The sequence below is a fragment of the Argentina silus genome (assembly GCF_951799395.1).
Source record: "Argentina silus genome assembly, chromosome: 3".
NCBI classification, from domain to species: Eukaryota; Metazoa; Chordata; class Actinopteri; order Argentiniformes; family Argentinidae; genus Argentina; species Argentina silus.
Window position 1 is genome coordinate 4725661 of NC_139657.1, and position 14234 is coordinate 4739894.

At 41.2% G+C, this 14234-nt stretch overlaps 1 protein-coding gene across 1 annotated transcript; it reads left to right on the plus strand.

Moving 5' to 3' along the window:
* The first annotated feature begins 2181 nt into the window (after window positions 1-2181).
* LOC310802795 (putative oxidoreductase YjmC) lies at window positions 2182-10404 on the plus strand. Its single transcript, XM_083667355.1, has 11 exons — window positions 2182-2225; window positions 5281-5429; window positions 6090-6278; window positions 6913-6974; window positions 7098-7151; window positions 8145-8243; window positions 8506-8641; window positions 8892-9010; window positions 9201-9296; window positions 10063-10173; window positions 10277-10404. The coding sequence occupies exons 1-11, from the start codon at window positions 2218-2220 to the stop codon at window positions 10340-10342; spliced, it is 1089 nt and encodes a 362-aa protein (XP_083523481.1). The 5' UTR covers window positions 2182-2217; the 3' UTR covers window positions 10343-10404.
* Window positions 10405-14234: the final 3830 nt, after the last annotated feature.

Sequence of the window (14234 nt, forward strand, 5' to 3'; positions counted from 1 at the left end):
GATGACCTGACCCTTACCTCTTCATGTATTAATCCAACGTACCATGGAACTAATGCTTGATTCATCTCATTTAATGCTTGATTCATCTCAACAGGCCATCACATTAGTAAATTTCAGATGATTAAAAAACATATTAATTCAATTGATTTGCATATGGAATATCAAATACAATTAGTAAATTTAATCACCCTAAATAAAGAACTGAATAGCTTTATTTACTCGTCTGCTATTGAGCATTATAATGCAACTGTTTTTATAAAAATAATTTCTAACAATAGTGCCCCTATTTCAGGGCACCAAAAGCAATGGGACAATTGGACAATTGGTCACGTGTTATCGATCACATCATTTGTGCAGGCATCAGAGAGCTGTCAATGTCTAGTATTGATTCTAGGCTTTGTGTTTGCCTTTCGAGTCTGCTATTGGGGTCTGTCAACATGACGACCAAAGAGGTGTCAATGAAAATCAAGGAAGCCATTATGAGGCGGAAAAACCTGAAAAAAATTATCAGAAACATAGCCAAAACCTTAGGCGTTGCAAAATCAACAGCTTGGAACATCATCAAAAAATAATACAGCACTGGTAAGCTCAGAAAAAAAATCCTGCAAACGACCTGGTCGACCAAGGAAGACTTCTACAGTGGATCACCAAAGAATGCTCACCCTAATTAGGGAAAACCCCAAAACAACCCATAGATCAGGAACACCCTCCGAGACGTAGGCGTGTATGTGTCAGAGACTACCATCTGCAGAATACGTCACCAGGCGAACTACAGAGGCTTCACTGCAACGTGCAAACCACTAGTTATCCTGTTAGGCTACAGGCTACATTTGTTATTGTTACGGTTATTATAAGGAACAAACATTTGATGAGGTTTTTTTTTTTTTTTACACGTTTTACACCCCAGACACAGATGATTCATTTTGGTACAGGAACTGCCAACATGTTCTGTGCCAACAGTACTACTACACTATCTGTGCCATCATGTTGTCACCATCATGTTTTCAAGCCTTGCAGTCAGAATTGCACTTCATTGTCCAACTTGAGACTGCACAGATACGCTGCCCCCCCCCCCCCCCCCCCATTTCCATGTAAATTAAGGGACGTGAACACAGTTATCTTGAAAAAAAAAAAAAATGAGTTTCACATCTTATGTTTATACAGAATATCTGGAAATCAAAGTTGTAAAACTGGTCAAACGGTATATTTTCTGGTTTTCAATTCACCCTGTATCAATGGGTGATGCTATGCTTCCAGATTGCGTACATTTATGCATACCTATGATTTATATGGCTTTCACAGGAAAACAGAAAATTACCACATAATCTTGTTCAGGAGATCTTTGGTTTTAAAATGATGGCATGCTTAGTCATTTGTTCCCTATTTCATGAGTTTCAGATAAGAGAAACCCCTTTCAATTCGCCAGAAAATACAAAAGAAATAGTTCAAATGCACGATGGTATGGTTCATTACATTATACTTAGCATTCCTGTGCTTCATCATACCTATAACAGTGGATTCAGCTTTCACATGTTTTGCTTTTGATACCTGAATATCAAAGGTATTTGATAAATCTATGACAGACTGCGATAGGTCAAGGTATGATGATACCTCTTGATGCTCACCATGCTGAAGTTGAATGTAGTCCTGTTAAGTAGCATAACTAGTACAAGGCTGAAGATATGTTCAGGAAGTGATAAATATCCATTTCACTAATACTGGAACAACAAATTGATGTGTTACAAATTTGGTGCTTTTATCACAGAGTGAGTGATTTCATGCTATTCCACTGCACTAGTTGGGATATGTAGATCATGTTGTTTTGGTATGTGTCTTCCCCTTAAAATTCATGCGAAACAGCCCAAAAAAATCTCCTGGGGGGGCATGTCCCGGACCCCCCTACATGGGTGGAGACCTCAACCCCCCAATGTTCAATCCAAAGTTACGCTCTTGGCAAAGTCCCATGTCAAATATTGGTGCAACAAAACACACACACCTAATGCCATGGTCTCGTGACCTCACCACGAACGTACAGATGTAGTAGCAGATCATGCTACACCGGTTTTTTTTACATATTACAAATAGTTAAGTTACCTGTTGAACTGGACGACACTATGCGTTTCCACATGCAAGGTAAACGTTGAGCCTAGCGTTGAACTCATCCTTTACCACATAACCCTTGAGACATCCTACCATCAGCACACGCACAAAATCAGTATGAGCAGGTATGGGCTTCCCAAATCTTATGTTTTGTTGTTTTTATTCAAACTCTGTAATCATTGAATATATTAAATATTCAAATAAGTGTATATATATATATTTGTTTTTACAATGAGGTAGCCTACACTCCTTTGTTTTTCTGAAATAAGCAAAACATCAAATGTTGAACAATAATTTGCTGGTTTGCTTTGTGTTTTTAATTTTCATTGTTCACATACATGTGTTCAATCTTTGCCAGTTATATATTGTCTACTAAAATGTTTGATGTAGCCCATTTGTACATATACTGTAATATACTAACTGTTGAATTACAATTAAATATTGAAATGTATACAAAACTATGAGGAACTGTTAGAATTCTGGTTTTGAGTTTTAGAATTCTAGGTTATCTTCCAAGTTTGAGTTGGAGCCAATTTCTGTCTCTCTGTGCCTCAAGGAATACTGCTAGAGATACATTAGCTGTGCCTAAGAATGTGAGGTAAAACTGTAGATTAAAATGACATTTTGAACATGATGTCAATGGATGGATGGATTATCAAACCATATCATCTTAATCATTAGGTGTGTGTTGTAGTAAACATTATTTTGTAAGAGTTGAGTTTAAGCCTAATTCTTATAAAGGATCTCCAAGTGTTGTGATTGACACACACACACACACACACATACACACACACACACACACACATGCATGAACACACACACACACACACACACAGTATATCATATGGGTTACATGCTACAGTACAAGGCAAAAGGCTTCTGGCACTGTGCACAGGTGCATTTTGTAGACACCCTGTTTACAAAATAATGATGGGATGATTGTCCAGCTCATGGCCCTAGCCTAGCCAACAATGGTGGAGAACAGGTAAAGGAATACATGGTCAATGGAAATCTTCTGTGATCTGTCTCAAACTAGACATGACACTAGAACATTCCTGTGTCATTTAAGTGGTTGACTGTTATTTCACCCCACCCCTCAAAGTCCTCAGGCAGGACTACAGGCAGTAGAAGTAGGTTTCGCTCTGACATTGGAACCCAAATGCCATTTGGCTGACGGCAGTTTTACATGTTTTTACCAACTTATTTCCGTAATGGGGGGTTGTACGTGTGGGTCCATGTCTCTGTTTGTGCATGTATATATGTGTGGTGACATGTCTCTGTTTGTGCATGTATATATGTGTGGTGACATGTGCATTTGTGTTTGTGTGTCAGAGAGAGAAAGAGTATGATGACACAGAGGACTAATTACCCACACCTTTCTCCGCAGTTTTTGTAAAGGTGCTAATCTTTCTCTGAAAACTCAATGGAAATGTACAGCCCTGGACGATGCCTTCTCATACATCATAAATTACTCTGTTAACTGAACTCCTCATCACACACACTCACTCACACACACACACACACACACACGCACACACACACACACACACACACACACACACGCACACACACACACTCACTCACACACACACACAGTCACCCACCCTCTTGTAGATATTGGACAGTTTGTGTATGTTTTCTGGTACAAAGCCTGTTTTCATTGACAAACAATGTTAATTTACAAACAGTTGTGGGCAATATGCAATACTGACAGTCAGCTGTGTTCTATGACACAGTATTAGAACTCATATGTGTCTCCTGGTGTGCTTCATTGTCACAGGTGTTATGCAATTGGCATTATGCCCAGAAAAGTATAACCCTCTGGTATTATATGGCAATTCTTCATATTAATTTTTCGAACATTTCTCAGGAAATCTCAGACTTGCCCATGTTCATGTCAGTGAATAGTAGATTTGGCCCTATTCAAATATGTATCCCTTATTTTGAAATGATCACTGATCTTACACAACTGGATTCTTGGAGGTTTCCTTTCGATTAGATGGCTTTTGCTGATCTAGTCATGTCAAATCAGTGATTATTTCAGGGAAATGAAGGAAGGAAGCTTGTATTGTTTGTACTGTTTGATGTGTGTTCAGTCTGTTATTTTCAACATTCTCTCCTGGTGTTGTCTTGGACCAGGTCTCTATTGTAAAAGAGATTGTATCTCAATGAGACTAACATGGATAGATAAACGTAAACAAATAAAATAATCAAAAATATGTATTTTTTTCTAGCAGTTTTTAAAATATATATAACTTAGTAAAGCTGCCCTAACCTCAATAATAGAATAGAGAGAAAAAGAACATACATAAAAATAATGTCAATATTCATTTATTGAGATTATTCTGAAGGAATAACTCTACTCTACTATTTACCCACGACCCCGACCCACACACATATTTATAGCAGTCCAGGGTCCGCCAGAAGGCAAACAAAACGACATGTTAACCTTTCTCCTCAAACCACAGGTTCAGTGTCCTCAATGGTCCAGTGCTCCAGTGGCAACTGGTCAGTAAAATACCCATGGCAACAAACCACAGACAGGGTCCTGGAGGAACCACAGGCAGGGTCCTGGAGGAATTCAATCCAACCAATTGTGTTTCTCAGAACACATGGTGGAAAAGCCATGACATGAAATGACTGAAGACTATCCACAAATGGAGTCCTAGCAAACCTATTCAACACAAATTCACACCTAGAGTGAACTCTGAAATCGGACCCCATTCTCTCGGCCTAGGGCTCTCTATGCCCCACGTGTGTGAATGTTTGGGTCAGGAGGGCAGAATCCCAGTTGTTTACCATTTAGTTTGTCATGGGTTTTGGACAAGACTCTGTACATAGTCTGTGTTTACTCAATTGGCAAGCTGTTCTTTGGAACTCAGACTAAAGGCAAATAGAGGGCCAAACTTCTGTGTGTTCATCATAATTCACATAATTCCACATAATTCACTCAAATAGGGTTTCTGAAAAAAAAAAATATATATATAAATATGTATTTGTCAAAAAGGAATCCAACACATACAGTACGGTATATCCTATCCACAGTCTGGTATGTACCGTAGACCTGCTTCCAGAACAAACGTACCAGTATTACATTTCCAGTTGTATTGTGTTGCACATCCTAAATGTATTTGTTGACAGCGTTGTGACATTTATGATTTGAAACAACCCCTCCCGTAGGTGTCTTATCGCCCATGCGGAGGTGCAGGCCTTTATTGAGAGGTGCATGGTGGCAGTGGGCACTAAACCCAGCCATGCCCAGAGCCTGGCGGAGGTGCTGGTGGCGGGAGACAAGAGGGGTCACTACAGCCACGGCCTCAACAGGATGGGTTAGTATGACACACGCAGGCTGCTGATAGATAACACTGGAGTTGACGTAGCAGTTACGTAGTTTCACCCACAGTACTTCAGTAATTGATAAACAAGTGAATGATTGATAATATTGTCAGTTTAGAATGTGTCTGACAGGTTCAGTGTTTTTATGAACAGTCCCAAACTCATTGAAGCTTCGAGAACCCTTCGTTTGTTTGTCCACAATACCCCTCCTTGCCCTCACAGCTGAATTCCGTTTTAGGTCAGTCAGTGCATCTCCACTGACCAGCCGACGGAATTCAAATGAACCCCAAATCTTGGTACCCCCCAATAACCACCACAGTCATAAATCAACATGTCAACCGCTCATTTACATTTACATTCACATTTATGGCATTTAGCAGACACCTTTATCCAAAGCGACTTACAACAAATACATTTGTCTAAGTAAGTGAATCATCTATCCATCAGTCATCATAAGAAAAAGTAATCTATGCTAGGACCAGGGGCTATTGGCAGTCACAATGCTAGAAGAAGGAAGAATTACTTCTTTAAAATTAAAAAAGGAGGGACAGTTAAGATGGAGCCTCAACTGCTCTTTGCAACCAAACCAACTCTTTTGCAAATGGATTAAAATGGTGACCACTGACCATGGTCTCCCCCTGTCTCCCATGCAGACATGTATGTCAAAGACGTCCAGACGGGGATCTGCGCTAAAGACGGCGAGCCGGCCATAGAGAAGGAGACAGCAGCCACAGCTCTGGTGGATGGCAGGAACCTACTGGGGCCGGTGGTGGGCAACTTCTGCATGGATCTAGCCATCAAGAAGGCCCGCAATGCTGGCATCGGCTGGGTGGTGGCCCACGGCAAGTCCACGTAACGTTCTAGAACCTCTACAGCCGGTCAGAGTTGTTACTTGTCAGCAGTTATACTTGTAGTTCTGCCTTCTTTCTTCTTGGGCTGTAGTGGTGGTTGTCTGTGTTTGTGTACCCCATTTCTCAAGACTGGAGCAAGGGATCGCAAGGGTGACTCATTTTAGACTTGAAGTATTGCATAATGTGCAGGCTTTTTCCCCCAATCATGATGAGTTAATTAAGATGTTTCAGTGTTTTGCTGGAACAAAAGCCAGGCCACCCCTGATCCAGAATGCCTTTCGGCAAACTTCAACCTTTAACAAAATGGTCATGAACTGACTCCAGATTAGATAAAGCTGTAGAGAAACCACAGAGTAGGTCAGCTGAATCCCTTGCTCTAGAATTTATGAAATATGCTCCCTCTGTAGGATCATGAAGTACTTACCACATTTCAAGTGCATAGAATTTGTTCATCACAAGAGCTGCCTTGTTGGTCATTCCAATAACTACTCCAAAATCTGATAGCATGCAAGACCCTGGTTGAAAGAAGCACCAACAACACAGTCAGGGGAAGAAAATATAATTGAACTGTGGTACTTTATCATTAAGAACCATAATGAATCCATGTAACTTCTTCTGTGGTCAGGCTCCAACCATTTTGGCATCGCTGGATATTACTCAATGCAGGCGCTGAAAGAGGACATGATAGTGAGTCAAGTTATCTCACATTTGGGCTTCCCTGTCTTTATTTTGTCTCATTTGAGCTTTTGTCTCTCCCAAGTGGTGGCAGTAAGCATTGCATCAGTCTAATAATTCTCCTGTCCACCGTAGGGAATGTCATACACTAACACCTCTCCGCTGGTGGTCCCTACACGTGCTAAAGAGGTGAGGCACGATGATTTCTAAATATCTATTGAGTCTCACAACCATGGCCTGCGTTCTTGTTTTTGTACTCCAGTCTTTAGATGTCTTAGCCTAAATACACATCTAACAAGCGTCTTTGGGTCTTAGAAAAGCGCTATATACTGTACAATGCCATGCAAAAGTATTCGCTCCCCTGCATACTTTTCTAATGTTGCTATCTCATAGCCTGAGTAAAAATAAATTATATTGGGATTTTCCCCACAGATTTTCCCTTCTGTAGAGCCTACTAGACACTTTCAAAGTGAAAGAAAAGGGGCCAAGAACACTTTGTATGACTCCCCTCAGGGTTGAAACTCACTCGTTATGTATACTAGAAGTGCTGCTGAATAGAGTGGTAGTAAAAATCATGTTTAGCCTTGGAATATTATTTGTGTACAGTCTCTTGTGTCCCCTATACAGTAGAGCATTCTTTCATCTGGGTAATTAGGATATTTAGAGGTCTCAAAAAAAGTACCAGAGTGTAATAAGAGAATTTGGAGAAAAAAGGGGTCTGCCCAAGATTTACAGCATACCACATCATCTGTGAAACATGCTGGAGGGGGTGCTATGGTTTGGGCATGTATAGCTGTCACTAGAACTGGTTTAGTTGTCTTGCATAATGGTGAAACTGCTGACAGCAGCACAAGAATGTTTTCTGAAGTGTATAGTAGGGCTGTGGTGGTTGTAGAAATTAACTTTTTCTAGTAAACATTACGAATAAATGATTGTCTTTTTAAAAAAAAATTACATTGAAAGTGTCCAGTAGGCTGTGTAGAGCAGTGGGAACCCCCCCCCCCCCCCCCCCCCCCAATTGAATGTATTTAAATTTCAGGCTCTGAGGTAACAATTAGAAAATTGTGCAGGGGGGGATACTTTTGCAGGCACTGTAAATTCTATGCATTATTATTTGTATTATTATTATTATTATTATTATTATTATTATTATTATTAACACTCTGTACCCATGGTTTCTAGTGTACACTGGGCACCAATCCCATTAGTGTAGCAGCGCCAGCCAAAGACGGGGACAGCTTTGTCTTGGACATGGCCACGTCTGCAGTCGCACTAGGAAAGGTAAGGCAGATTACAACCTGTCAATCAATTTCAGCAATATAGAGGTCAGAGGTGATTATTCATTTAATGGTGCTGAATTTTCCTTGGTAGTCATTTTCAATTATGATTTGTGTATATATATATATGGGTGTCTGCCTATGTCCTCACGTGTGTGTGCCTTCTCTTTTACTGTGTGTGTGTGTGTGTGTGTGTGTGTGTGTGTGTGTGTGTGTGTGTGTGTGTGTGTGTGTGTGTGTGTGTGTGTGTGTGTCTGCACCTGAAGATTGAGCTCCATGAGCGGCGTGGCGATGTCATCCCAGAGGGCTGGGGCTGTGACCCCCAGGGCAAGCTGAGCACAGACCCACGGACGGTGCTCAGCGGAGGGGGACTGGTGCCCATCGGTGGCTGCGAGGCCACAGGTCACACTCAACTCTTTAAACATGGAAATATGTTCATGTCGACATCCATTTTTCTGAAACTTCTATTTGTATTCATCAAGTTTGACCAAAAGCACAGTACATTGGATTTCCTAAATATTTTCATTCAAGTTAGTCGTTGCTGCGGCTAAAATTATGGAGGGAAATGCTTATGTAGAATGGCCTATAACGATAGCTGATACGGTCCTCTTTCTCCACCCCCCTGTCTCCCCCTCCGTCTCCCCCTCGGCAGGTGGTTACAAGGGCTATGGCCTGGGTATGATGGTGGAGGTGTTCTGTGGCATACTGGCAGGTGCCCAGTACAGTCGTCACATCCGCACATGGAAGGTCACCGACCGGGTAGCAGACTTGGTAGCTGACTTTTTCATAAAAGCACCACATTCAGCACAACGGTAGATCTATGTACCCTGAACAGATTTAGATGTGGGGGCATTGGTGTTTTGGCCCCTGGGGGCAGTAGCAGCCTTTTTTTTTTATAACATTTTTTACCACTCGTTTTCCAATATACTTTTTGGTGTATGTTTTGTTGCGTCTCCCCCAGGGTCAGTGCTTTGTGGCAATAAACCCAGCAAGCTTTGCCCTCGGATTCAACGACAGAATGTCTGACATGCTGTCTCTACACAGAGACCTCGAGCCAGTGAGTACAACCAGAGATTTATTACATACTGAGGATATTAGTTTTAACTAGCACGCTGATTTGCAATAACCACACAAAATGTTGCTACACACTCTCAAGGAATAGTTGCTAATGGTTATTGTTTTACAATACCGACTGCATTATTGGAGGGCAATATTCAGTTAGGCCATGCAAAGTTGATTAAATGTTTAACAGATTTTATTTTCCGTTAAACATTAAAAAAAATTGGAGTCGATCCAGAATAAATCATTTCATTTGCTATTACCTACTTCGCCCATGCTTTGGGCTCAGAAAACTATGCATTAACCATATTAATTAATTCATATTAATTAAATAAACAACGCAATAAACTATCTCTATGATAAGGCCATACAAACTTGATTAATTGTTTAACGGATGCTCCACTTCAGTTAAAACATGTTTTAATAATTAATTCATATTAATTAATAATGTATCATCTTTTGTTTTCTTTTTTTAACTGAAGTGGAGCATCCATTAAACAATTAATCAAGTTTGTATGGCCTTATCATAGAGAGAGTTTATTGTGTTGTTCATCTTATAAATATATAAAATGTTTTCATGATAAATTAATATTCCTTTGGTTATAAAATAGCTAGATAAAAAGTAAGTTTTTCGCTTAATATGCTTAGGAATTTTGTTAAACATTTACATCCCTAGTACCTCCAGAGACAGATGAACTGCTACTACAGACAGTTAATGCCATTGTCCACTTTTTGTTAGTTAAGATCCTGTTTTTGTCTTTCAGGCTGAGCCAGATACTGCAGTCCTCACCCCAGGAGACCCGGAGAGGGTCCATGTCAACATGTGTGATGACCTTGGTGGTATTCCCTACCACATCAATGTGGTCAAGTATATGGTAAGGGGCCTTGTCTTTCTCTGTGATTTGTTTTTATAAATGCATATTCTAGGTCTCCATGTTGTGGTTGCTGATGCCCTTTCATGATCTTTTGTTTTTTTAGAATGATTGTGCAGAACGAATCGGAGTCAACCCACTATTGCCCTGTGATAGGCTCATCTCTGATTAGCCCCTGAACCACCCAATCAGATGCCTCAGCACTTTACCTCAGCAAGAAGACCATATGAATACTGTAGATGACCTTAGCTATGGAAGCATACATCATATCTGCCATAATATTTTAATAGTATTTTAAATTCAAAGTAGTAAATTATTAATAATGTCTTTAATTCCATTTCCAAAAAATGTATACATAGTTTGTGACACAATGAAAATGTAATTCCACTATCATGATTGAGTACGCATAATGCCTGCCAAACAGAAAAGGGTAATCTATTTGACTTCATTTTCATAGTACTATCCGGTACAATACTGCCACATTGAAAATGTAATGCAAAAGCTTAAATGACAGATCAATTCTCATGTTTGTCATGTAATATCCTTGGCATGAAAAAATAAAATGAATACTCAATATACAATGAAGATGGAAAGACATACAAATCTAAGTTTGTTTCTGTGTTTATTTTTCCTGTCATAATAATTACAACTCATCATTGATCACGCGTGAGAACAGCTAGTTATGTGCAGAAATGAACACTGACATCGATACGTAGTCTAAGTAAGAAATAGCAAAATAGTTTTTTCGAGACCCAAAAAATTGCTTTCAACTGTCCACACCCGGTCCTTCGTGTTGAAAAGAAATAAAGAAAAGTAAGTAAGTAAAGAAATAACTCGCCAATGACTTAGCAAAAGGGTTCGGATGAATACAAACAAGGCGGTGTCGAATCTCACGGGAGAAGAGTCGCATGCTCGCCCGCGGTTGGCCTGAATATGCTGATTTATTATATTTCATCATTTCGCAGATAGTGTGAATTAGGACTAAGAATAAACTGGCATGAATTAATGTTGAAATGGGCCGAGGATGTCAAACAGCCCCCACACATTTAGAGATAGACGTTTAATCTGGAAAGTCAAATGCTTACATTTTGTATTACATTGTTGGGAACACTTTACAACGTTTAATCCAGCCCAACATTCACATTTAGCGAAATTAAATAGGCTTGGCCTAAAAAAAGACATGTGGTTGTAATTAGAATGTCCCAATTCTCACCACTACTCCTCAATCTATCTCTCCTTTACTCGTCTCCTTCAGATGTTTCTGGTGTAGGAGACGAGTGGTAGTGGTTAGTGGTAGTGAAAAGTTTTGGGACGCACCCCGAAGTGCAAAGAGCTTTCAATGTGGGTTTTCTCATGGTAGACAACAGCACTTTCACCACAAGGTGGCGACATATGACCAGAAATGCCCGATGAGGTAATATACAGTGCCAATTGAAAGTCTACACACCCTCTCCAAATGTTAATATAATAATAATATAATATATGCCATTTAGCTGACACTATTATCCAAAGCGACTTACATTGCAGTGAGTGCATACATTTTTCAGTATATATGTTCCCAGCGTGAAACAAACCCACAACGTAAGCGCTGTTAACACCATGCTCAACCAACTTTTAAGACCTGGTCTCCCCTACGGTTGTACGTTTTTATATTGTGTGCGTCTGCCTAGTGTATGTGTGCCTGTGTGTTTGACATTGTGTGTGTATGCTCCCCCTCCACCTCCCCCTTCTACTCCTCTAGTTAGGAGAAACCACAGATAGAGAAGGGGGCTCAGCAGGGCCAACAGATGCCCAGATCAGAGCCTCTTAATACCCCACAGATAAATCCCGGCTGTAGGCTGGAGACGTGCCGCTTGCAGTCAACCTAGCAGAAACAAAAGGGTAGAAATCAGAAGATCAATGGGCTTGAACCTGGGGAGGGAAGGGGGTGGGGGAAGTGAGGGATCGAGATGGGCCGAGCCAGGATAGTCGATGGGTGGGTGAACGAGGGATGTGTTGAGATTAGGTTTCGGTGGGGGGGGGGGGGGGGGGGGGGGGGGGGGTGCAGTTGCAGAGGGAGGCAGAGAGAGAGAGGACGAAGTGTGACGGCTTTGGGCACATGCGGGGGGGGGCAAGGGCACTCCGCTGAATCCAAGGATTAGGAGCGATTCTGTGCGCTCGTTAGGGGGACACAGAGCAGCCTGGAGTGAGTGTGTATCGGGGGTGGGAGGATGGGAGGGAGGGGGGAGGAGGATGGGGGGGGGATAATCTGCCCAGAAATTGGCTGCGGGCCCCTGTGCATATTAGAGGGGGCCTCCCGGAGAAGGGTGCAGGGGTGGTGGGATTAGCCAGCCTCTGACAGGTGTCCTCCTTTGTGCCACTCAGGGGGATCTAGCCATCGTGTTTTGAACTGCCAAATCATGAAATGATAGGCAGTTTGTAAGTGGGCCGGGGGGGGTAGACTAAATTGTGGGGTTTCATTCAAATTGGGATTTTTTTGGGAGCAGTGCTGAAGGTAGAGGAGATTGTAGCCGTGTGTGTGTGTGTGTGTGTGTGTGTGTGTGTGTGTGTGTGTGTGTGTGTGTGTGTGTGTGTGTGTGTGTGTGTGTGTGTGTGTGTGTGTGTGTGTGTGTGTGTGTGTGTGTGTGTATGCGTGTCAATGCCCAAGCTCATGTGGGAGATGAGATTGTAGAACTGAGGCAGCTTTCGCTGTAGATTGAAGACCCATCTCTTCAGGCTACATCTTAACGGTCCCTCCTAAGGACCTCTTCACCCCACAACCCCCCAGTACAAGTTTCTCTCCTGTTAATAAACTTTTTTTTTTAAAAAGATTCCTTCTTCTAGCATTCTGACTGCCTATGGCCCCTGGTCTGAGCATTGATTACTTTATCTTATGATGACTGATGGATAAATGATTCACTTACTTAAACAAATGTATTTGTTGTAAGTCGCTTTGGATAAAGGGGTCTGCTAAATGCCATAAATGTAAATGAAATGTAAATGTATCACACTGTATATCAGATAGTAAATGGAAGGGAAGGATTGTATCAATCAGACCATTTTTGGTGACCGTTCAGTGTTAAGTCTTTCAGAGAGTCATATGACTTACCTAGTACTCAAACCGTTAGACTAGATCCACAACATTTCGACAGAAAATAGGTTTACTGAGCTAATTTAATGAGTATCTCCCACTGTGTTTATAAGTCTGTCTCGTTGTGTGTGTGTGTGTGTGTGTGTGTGTGTGTGTGTGTGTGTGTGTGTGTGTGTGTGTTTAGGGAGAGATAAAGAGAGCTTGTGTGTGTGATAATATGTGTGTGAACATTTGTGTTTTTTTCCTGCCTACAGATTGAATAAAGGAAGAAGGACATACTGACAGGAAATAACTAGTAACATGCAGCTGTCTTGGACAGAGAGAGAGAGGACACAGAAGTGCCAAGTTGGCAGGGAGCTGTGAGTTTACACACCGTGCCCAATCTCTCTCCATCACATCCCGGCATGAGGTCACACTCTGGTTGTGTTCCACTGAGGAGCTACTGTGGAAGGTTGTGATAATTGATCAACTGATTAGTAATGCTATATTCATACTTTCAATTAATAATATGATATATTGGATATCATTTTACCTTTATACATACATATGTGTAGTGAACTTTTGATTTGAGACTCGTTGACTTTTTGACTTTTGGCTACTGTTGAAAGGTTACCTATGATCTGAAAATGGAGAGGGGAAAAGTTACATCTTCTGAGTATATGGAGAGGTGAAAGGTTACCCTAACTTTGGTTTCTTGAATACAGAATATGTAGTATGCTAGATTGTGACTAACTATAAGAACTCAAGTTTGGAGGGTTTTTCCTCCACACTACCAATGGTAATTACCACACACACAGACGGCCATCCCCACTACCCTGACACATAGAAGGTGCCGTCCTCTAAGTCGTAACAGATAATCACTCATAATCACTCATAATCACTGTGAAACGGTTGCTTCATAGAGGCACAGTGTCAGTTTGGGCAGATTAGGAATGCTTTCTCTAGGTGACACTTTTGGAAGATCAGCCCGGCAACAACAAAGCCAGATATTGCT

Coding starts and splice junctions, on each gene's coding strand:
- LOC310802795 (XM_083667355.1), top strand. Junction 6,279..6,912: donor CGGCTGGGTGGTGGCCCACG/GCAAGTCCACGT, acceptor TTCTGTGGTCAG/GCTCCAACCATTTTGGCATC. Junction 9,011..9,200: donor CCGACCGGGTAGCAGACTTG/GTAGCTGACTTT, acceptor CGTCTCCCCCAG/GGTCAGTGCTTTGTGGCAAT.